Consider the following 10,214-nt stretch of genomic DNA (forward strand, 5'->3'; position numbering starts at 1 on the left):
TTTGATGGTAGACTGTAATCAGAGATGTGAATTTAACGAATTTGTGCATCGATAAATTTCGTTTTAAATTTTCAAAATAAGTGAGATACAAATTGTGTTCAAGACATAAGTACCAGTATTGAAAATATATAACTAAAATGTCATATGTGTAAGATACAAATAATTAGGTATATTTACATTTATCTAGACACAGATAAAAATAAATAAACGTTACTTACTTAAATTTAAATAAGACAAAGATAATCTCGCTTTTATCTTGATAATGATCTAAGTAATAGATAAAATTATTTTTTTTTAAAAATTTTATTTGAATTTTCAGAGTACAAATTGTTGAGATTATTTGAATGAATTCAGAGAGGCATACCTACTTTTAAACTTAAATTAAATTGAAATTCAAAAGTTACGATTTTAGAAACCAAACACTTTAATATTTAAAATTTTTTTAAATCTTTCAAACTTGCCAAACAAAATATCTGAAAAATCAACCAACATCAATCTAATAGTAAATCACGTAAATTTCGAAATTTTTAAGAACTGTTAATTTTAAAGCTACAAATAAATATTTTGGAGTGGACAAGTCGATTGTACAAAAATTGTGGTGCTGGTGTAACGTTACATTAGCACCGTCGGAGAAATACATTTTTGGAGGCGTTTGGGGGATGTACAAATATTTGTATTAGGATTACAAATATGTACAAATTAAATAACAATCGTTGGTATAATTTTCTTTTGGATTTTTAAATATGGTGGAGCTAATGTAACGGACTTTCAAAACTGGGATTAGACAAAATCATGATTTTACCGTTTATGGTTTTTAATTCATTTTTCGATAGTTTTCTTTCCACATTTAGCCATACAGGACTAACCATAATACAAAATTTTTCAGTATATCTAATATTATATAACTAAGATAAAGTAATTTGATAGTAATATGTTAAATATAATATATATATTATTCATAAGATAAATAAATATTATACTGCAGGAAATTAATATTAAATGTATCTATAAAATAGAAGAAAATGTGTTGCCTAAAATAACTAACACAACAATTATCCAGATAAGTCTTGATCATGACTACCATTCTAAATACAAAATGTAATTTTGTATATTTAAGAAAACATAAATGTATGTTACTATTTTTGATATTTTCATTGGATATTTTAGGAGTAGGTAGTGATGGTTTTGAAAAAATATTTTAATGTTAACATTTTATTAAAAAAAATATATTTTGTTTTATGAAGGTCATATTATATTATATATTATATATTTTTCCATCATACATTTTTTATACAATTTAAAATTATACGCATAATATCGGTATTTTTCGAAGTATTTATGTATTTCCATTATTATTTTAAACTTTTTTTTTACGAGACTTTGAAAATATCTTACAGTGCTTATTTCCAAATGTTTAGTATATAAGTGCATGTTTATATTTGTATTATTTTAACGCATATTCAATTTACTGCTCTGATTACGATAAACAAACAGTGAAAATATAAAAATATCAAGTTACAAATCATAACAGAAATCAAAATCTGACTACATTAAATTCATTACAATGTTTGATAAACCAGCAAATCGCACTGCATTCATAGAGAATTTCTTGGTACAAAAATAAAAAAATACCAAAGACCAAAGATAGAGCTGCTAGAATTAAATGAAAGGACCCTACTATAGTTAATTATACTCAAAGCCATCAAACATAGAATAATTAATCAATGTATGAACAAATGTCAAGTTAATAAATGTCACCGTCCGTGGTAGAGAGGGATTATTATATAGCAATATCACCACATCATTAGTTAACAACAATGTGTTCAACCAATCCTACCTTAAAGAAAAACACAAGCATAATTATTACTATAATTATTCAAGTTATCGAGTATTGCTCGTCATAAATGCACACATTTTTGTAAAATAAACCATTTGCAAACTTTTACCATAATAAGACAGTATATAATAGACAAACTAATGAAATCTGAAAATTTAATATTATGTTTCCACGAAATTTAAGCATAGCCCATGCTAATACCTATGTACATAAAAGGAATGAGATTTGTTAAAAGGCTTATAATGAACTCATGAAAATTGTATTTGCGTTCGTTTGATATTCTTGACTTTCCGAAACTTTTACATTATAAGGTACCAAAAAATTAAAATACACTTAGAATCTTTAATAAATAAACAGTAAAAACATTTCCGAACTAATATTACTTTTTAATATTAAAATACTACTACCGAGCTCTTAATGGCATATTTCGATCAAAAAAAATAAGATTTCTGTTGCACACGATTGTATACCTATCATGGCATAAAACATTAATAATATGCATAGCATAATACCATTGCTATGACAAGTTCGAGGCGAAAACTAAGCGCGATTGCACATATTATACAAGATGACGGTCATAGACTGCGCCCGATGAGTGACTTCAGACGATCACGTTAATTCGTCTATGCGAATCCGGTATTAAAATATATTTTTTGTGCTAACGGTACGTTATACTGTAGGTAGTATATATTAGAAACACGTTTCAACGAGCAGACACGACCGCGTGGTCCGTCGCAACCGAACACTCTTAAAAATTATTGCAACGACTGCCATCAGTACACATTAATTTCGATTAATATATAAGCACCAAAAAACGTATATGCGTTCCGTCTGTCTATATCGGTCCCTGAAGACTCTGCGCGCAAATGGCCCTAATAAAAAGCGGAAAATATGTTGCTCGCAGAGTGGTATTAATTGGGGAATTCCGGCTGACAAATTTATGAACTTGTATTATCATGGAAGCCGTAAATGTAGACACAGCTATAAACCGATTTGAAAATTGCAAATCCCTGCGCCCAGGCTTTTACGTTTTATGACATTTGGGCAATTCGAAATTAACGCATAATATGAACGCTCGCCCCCGGAGTAGATTTTATTCCCATCGCGGCCGCCCGCAGTATACCGCGGTTCTTGGGCAAGGCGGGACGCGCTGTTAATTGAACCGTTTTATTTAAGCAAAACATCGCATGTGTACATAATATATATATATACACACACACGCAACACATATGAATATAAACGTATGTGGCGGGGTATATCGTCCGTAATAATGATTTCTATGACTATATCGTCGGCTCATCGAGTACGCAACGCACAGACGCAAACAGTTAGGAGATTTCTACAAATGTCGACAAAAAATTATTCGTTTAATCGGTCGAAAACTTTGAAAAATTTAATACAAATACATAGCTTCTTTATAAGTTGTCTGTTTACAAGTTTGAAAAATACATCATAATAACGACTTTTTTTAAATAAGCGTTTATTATTATAAGAGTTTGTTTTGACGAGAATCACGAAAATCTGCAAATTATTTTGTAGTTAGAAATTTATAGAAAATTTTATTTTTAAATGCAAAGTTTGAAAATTCAACACAAGACGCCTCGAAGTTTTACTATCAATAATGCAAAAAAAAAAAAAAAAAACAATAAGTTTATCATCGAAAAGTCACATTTCGACATTTTAATCGAAATGTTTGCATTCAATACGTGATCCCGTATTATGCATTACTTTTATATAGATGTATAAAATTGTTTAAAAAACGCATAGACTCAATTTGAAAATACGATCTTTGAATATATACATTTTTTTGTTTGAAAATTCCAAAAATCAGAATTTGAACAAATTCGTTATAATATTAAAGGACAAAATGAGAGCGAGTGCGATTGGCGTAAATCACTCTGTTGTACACAAATGTATGTACACGCAACACATGCGCGTATAAACGTAGGCGCTGTGACAGAGTATAATATTGTCCGCAATAATAATTACTACATAGCCGGCTGGCGTACGCAGCGTACAGACGCAAAACGCGTATTACATTATGATGTGTACACGCAAAGAGTTCGAGAAGAGAATCTCTCTTTATATTTATATATATATATATATATTTACATCGAAACGACAGTCTATATGATATTATGTATACGTGAAATACGCCCCAGCTATTATTGCCATATATACACACATACTCGTTTGTAAGCTATAAAAAGACGAATGGCCGAATGTGGCGACAGAGGTGCGGACCTATTGAAATGTAATGTTTGCAGGCGCCACCGAAGTATCATAAAAATCCACCGAAACGATAAAGACACTCGCACTGCACCGTCTGTGCACTCCTCCGCGTGTAGTGTGCTGCTGCTGCATCGGTGTATGGATTATTTTACGTCTTTGCCGCTGAAATATTATAGTCGATCACTCCCCCCCCCCTTCCGGAACGTTAAACCTATACATATAGTTTATACCCACTTTGCGATTACACGGCGTGTCTATCTTGTGCACCTTGTCCGACCTCGTCAAAACATTTTTCCGCAGTTCATACGTCCCAGTCTATTTGCACTTGGCTACACGCTCACGTATGATTTAATAATATTATAACGCTGTTACCTGTTATTCTTTTATTTTACTATTTTTTTTTTTTTTTTTTTTTTACTTTTTGATGACATCAAATCACTGAACATTACTCTACAACAATGCATTAATAATTAGTTTTTTTTTTCGATCGTTTCAAAAGTATAACAAATTTAAAATTACTCAATTAAAGTCTACTTTTTGTTTTGATAAAAGTAAACGATATAATTTAATTTTTAATTCGTTGATGATGAGTATTGTGGCTTTTTTAAATTTTAAATTACATACACACCTGGTTGAATTTTACAACACTAATAAGTACTATTAAAATAAAATAAAAATCCATCTCTAGTTAATCATTTTATCCCGTATTGTGTAAGACAAATATACAAACATAATTAAATTAACTAATAAAGGAATCAATCAAATATATAATTTTACGAATTTGTACTTTATAATTTGTATAAACCGAGTAGCTATTATTCACTTATATAATATCATCATTATTAATACCAAATCAATGCGCTTTCGATGTGAAATTATTGAAACGTTTTAAGCATTTATCTTGCGGATTATATCAATGTAATTTTCAAGATAAGGAAACCAGAAATACAATGATCGTCTCGATTAAATTCTTTGCGGTGACCTAATTTTGAATATACTTTTAACGAAAATGCTAAGGGTCTTATATTATGTACGAAGCAGCAACGAAAAATTGAACTTTAGTTATGAAACGCGTGAAATAGCTATAACTGTCGATGTGTGTATATATATTATATATAAGTAACGTATAATATTATGTATTATACTACTTGGTTTTTCATTATTATCTATATCCCCATTTAATTATTACTATAAACCATAATATAGAATTATAGACTATACGTATATATTGATATTATACAGTGAAAGCTCCATTAACGGTCACCTCTAAACGTCGGTCGTATCAAAAATAATAAAACATTAATTTTTTTCTACTTCCCATTGTCCTGTCGAGTGTTATCGATGTATATAATACACCTGTACACAATATATTCAAAGGGTGAAATTGTGTACTAGAAAATAATATAGCCATCGTATTCTTAAAATCGTATAATATTCTTATAATCATACGTTGTTGTTAAAAACATCATATAATATAAACTACTTTAAAAATCTCACGGAGTTTTTTTTTTTTTTTCACTGCATTATGCAACAAACCTAATGGTTTTTATACAAGTATTGGTTACAAACATAAACTACAATATTCATTTTAACACTGCGCCGCTATAATACAACCATCGAGACCGTATTTTTCAACTTTTTTTTTTTTAATAACGAAAAAGAATAATTCAATTTATCGTTGTATAGAACTGTGTGTACATATTATTATACAGACTGAACAAAATAGCATCATAAAAATAATTAGCGTTTTTCTAGTAACATAATCGCAGCTAGCGATATTCTTATTTTTTATTTTCGAAAACGCTAAGACTCGAATAATTTACAACTTTTATACACGACTATATTGTTTTTAGTTTTACGACATAAATAATAATACAAAACATAATGCAACTTTACGAGTTATCTCACGTAATAAACGTAATAAGAGTATAAAATACAATTTAAAACATAAAAAATTATGTATTGTCGGGCTATGATTTATTATATGAATTCGGCTGTACCTACTTCACCGTTCTGAATACAAGTATTTATGCGCACGCATTGTTTTTTTGTTTTCAATAACAAACGGAGTTCGACCTAACTTCGACTTTTCACCATGTTAATTGTATTTATCACCGAATTATCCTAATCACAAGGACGAAGTAAACCATACGCCACGAAAATGTAGGTGACATAGAGTACGATCATTTAAAAATATTTTATAGGTGCCGTGTAGGAGAAAATACGGTTTACGTTGATGTGGGGCGGTTTTAATAAACCGCGGTAAAACGTGTATATTTTAAAATAATTCGGATTTTGATTTTCGTGTTTTAGTGGAACGATGATTGGACAGAGGTGTTGCTTAACCCTGCATCCACTGACCAATTGGAAAAGACCCGAACTGAAACCATCCGCAACTTGGACCCCGGCACCAAATACGAAGCAACCGTTCAATCCAGAAACCGCTACGGTTGGAGCGAAGTTTCCCAATCTTTCTTCTTCACCACCAGCACAAAGAACGGTAACAATATTTGTTTTTATTAGCCTGTTTACCGTGTTTTTATTAGTGTTTTCACGAATGCCAAGTATGCATTAATTTTCATTACACGAACGTAAACGTGATTAATAGATCAATAGAAATAATTAAGATTATAATGTTTAGTACGAAAACATTTCTTAAAACCTTATATAGTTTTGGTGTACAAAAATTTCCATTAATTTTTAATAGTTTAACTATAGTTAGTTTTTTAATAACGTTATGTATAATTAAGTAATGAAGTATGATAAAAGAAGTAAAATATGTTTCTGTTTTCATTTAAAGCTCATTTATGTTTCTTATAGATATATTATTTTTATTATTATTATTATTATTATTAATTCGTATTCGTATTTGAATACTCTGTAAATCTATTGAATAAATACTATTGTACGCCTTAATTGTTTTACTATTTAAGTTTAATGTATTGCATAATTTCTTTATCGAGAATATTTCTATTAACATAGAATAATAATAATAATACTGTCTATAATATTATTATACTGTTAATTAAAATGTATATTATTTTCTATTTACAGAAGCACACCCAGGCAATTCAGTTCTTTCCGGTTAGTTATTATATTACTTAATGAAATTAATTTTAAATATAATCGTAATAACTAACTGTTTTGTTTAAAATCAGACCCAGAATTAAGAGATATGAGCATCACCGCTATTAACAAGGCTTGTCCTAAGACCATACAGACATCATTGCTTTGCATCATGGCCATGGTCACCTACTATCTTGCTTAAATTTCAAAAAAAAAGGTAATTTATTTTCATTTAATATTTATAGTAACCATTATTTTACTATTGTCACGTTTTTTGACATTTTAAATTAATTCCACTCACAAATTAGTCAACACATCGGTAATTTTTTTAATATAATTTGTATATGATGGTACAAAGATAAAAAAAATAGAAGACGTAATTATTTCTCAAACATTTATTAAACAACGTTGAATAAATATTCAATTTCTATAATTATTATTTTTAATATATATATATATATATTACTGTAAACATTTAGATAACATAATTTGTTCTTTTAAAACAATCTAAAAAAATATACTATAGAGTAAATTTTTATTATAATAATACTTGTAGAAAATAAATTATAACTTGCGTTGTGCTAGTGTTTGTAATTTTATATACGTATACTATATACGTGTCTCTTAAGAAAAAAATCAAACGATTGTAGTCTATGAAAATATATTAAGTTATGACTATTATGAATTGTCTTCCGGATTCATATTTAAATACAAATAATAAATTATAGATAACTTATTACAATTTTAATAACACTAGAAAATATTGCTTGATAAATGATAGTATTACTGTATTAGAATCAATATTTATTGTATGGAACATATTCACTAAGCTCTTAACGATGCTGTAATAATTATTAATAATAGAATTTCTAAATAAAGTAAATTTTATAGTGTAAACCCCGGGTAAAAATAACAAAATACTAAATAATAATTTTTAAATAAAAATTTTTTTTACCTATGTAATTTCAAGAGTTAAAATCGTTCAATTTAAAAAATAGTTCAACTTCTTGTGAATGAAATTTAATAGAATAAAATCTTTAAATATAAGTAATAAGAATATAAAATAATAATAACTCTAAACATTTGTGCATATAATTGTCAAAAATTATATTAGGTATATAAAAACCATAAAAAGTGTAAATTTTTATAATGTATAATATTTTTTTATTTTATGATTCCAGTACCATTCATCGTCTCTACCTATACCCTTCATATATTTTCACGGATACCTTCACACCTTCTTCACCGCAACCCATCGTCGAAACATGGACCGAAAATTTTTCTTCGCTATACCATACTTACCGTTTACTTCAAGATACCACGCACCACATTAAAAATACTTCATGTCATTATAGTACATGTTGTACTACTAGCCGTTTGATATTATTTTCAATTGTCATGCACATGACTAATTATAGGTTAAAATAATAACAATTCTACCATTGTCATTGTAATTACACCTAATGTCTATTACACTCTAAAATACGACATTTCAATCAGAAGTAGTTTGAATGTCATTCAGTTTCAAACTTCCCTCTCCACTAATACATTTATACTTACACATCTAAAATAACTAATCAAACATTGTTCATCTATTATGAGTCGGTATTCAAATTGACTCTCTGCAGGTTGATTACTATTTTAGTAAGGCCCCCGCGCCCTCGACACGCCTGTAACTGCATATTTAAATATGTGATATATTTAAAAACAAAAAAATATTTAATATAATTCTCCTTCACTCCAAAGCCTTATGTTTATCCTACCCTCAGGTCCATGTGAGATTTTATTTTTACATATTCATATAAAAAGTACTATTTTACCTAAATCGCTTAACTTTTTTTTTTTCATAATTATTATTATTTTGTCTGTGACCAAAATCCTGAGCCATTAAAACTCAAATCATGCTAAAGACTGTCTTCTTTAAATCCTTCACTCGGTGTTGTATTAAAACGCATCTTTACAATAACGATCGACACAACAATGATCATTGTATGCCAATGAACAACAATACAGTTTTCTACAAACGCACTATCATGGGTTTAGTAGGTGTACGATAAACTGTAAAAACCAGCATTTATATCGAGACGATAAAATGTCTATGAAAAAACCATTTAAAATAAAATAGCGACATAATTTATATAAAATATGTACAAGAATCACTAGGCGCCTATTTATAAACTGTATAAGAATCGAGCGTTTCAAAATGATTACTTCCACAGCCATTAAATAATGAACAATTTTAATTAATTATAATTTATTACGATACAACGCATACCACGCTATAAATGACAAATATTCAATAGACACAATGCTAATAAATGACGTTCGTAAATAATTTTGAAAAAAAATTCCGGCATAGGTACTAAATTGGTTTTAATCAATATAATACCCAAATATTAAGTTCAAATAGCCAATTGGTCATGTTAGACACTTAGTACCTTCTTTGATTGAGATATATTGTTTCATCATGAATATCATAGAAAAGTTTCAAAAAGATTTTAGTTTTATTATCTGTGACACTACTACTCTGTCTTTTAATGATTTTATTTAAACCAAAATAAATTTTTAATAAACTCATCTTAAAACCATGTAATTGTTATATAAGTTAATGATTGTATTTCATAAATAAAACGATATCTCAAATTACATTTATTCTTTATTTCACTTATTATAAATAAATAAAATTATGTTCAATGTTAAATGTGAGTAAAACACCAAGTGTTATTAAAAATACAGATTTCTCATTAGGCGCTTATGTGTATGATATGCATCATTGTCAACGAAATGCATAGATGATATTGTAACAACCATTATATCATTAACAACCATTATTTTTGCGATTTAAAAAACTTTTAAATCTTTGTATTTTATCCAAAATACAGATCACAAATTCGTATACAAAAAGGCAAAGCATGTCTAAACGTGTATTGTATTTATTACTACATTTTAAAAACATTGAACGATTTAAAATTAACATAAACAAATTAATTTAAGCCATTATACTTAATTTGATGTTTAGTTAAAATGTTAAGGTACCTTTTTTCAATTGTGTGAACGCCAAATAAAGTATTAAATTCTT

At 28.1% G+C, this 10,214-nt stretch overlaps 1 protein-coding gene across 2 annotated transcripts in view; it reads left to right on the forward strand.

Moving 5' to 3' along the window:
- LOC112599483 (brother of CDO-like) overlaps positions 1-9,708 on the forward strand; it is a 54,816-nt gene extending 45,108 nt beyond the window's left edge. The window contains exons 5-8 of one of the 2 annotated variants that reach the window (XM_025346406.1): positions 6,383-6,569; positions 7,124-7,153; positions 7,228-7,352; positions 8,317-9,708. In XM_025346406.1, coding sequence (XP_025202191.1) covers positions 6,383-6,569; positions 7,124-7,153; positions 7,228-7,337 — 327 coding nt within the window. In that variant the 3' untranslated portion in view covers positions 7,338-7,352; positions 8,317-9,708. Of the gene's footprint in view, positions 1-6,382; positions 6,570-7,123; positions 7,154-7,227; positions 7,353-8,314 lie in introns of both variants that reach the window. The other variant, XM_025346405.1, reaches the window with a different exon arrangement.
- Positions 9,709-10,214: the final 506 nt, after the last annotated feature.

The sequence above is a fragment of the Melanaphis sacchari genome, unplaced genomic scaffold (genome assembly GCF_002803265.2).
Source record: "Melanaphis sacchari strain LSU unplaced genomic scaffold, SCAv2.0 Contig51_pilon_pilon, whole genome shotgun sequence".
NCBI classification, from domain to species: domain Eukaryota; kingdom Metazoa; phylum Arthropoda; class Insecta; order Hemiptera; family Aphididae; genus Melanaphis; species Melanaphis sacchari.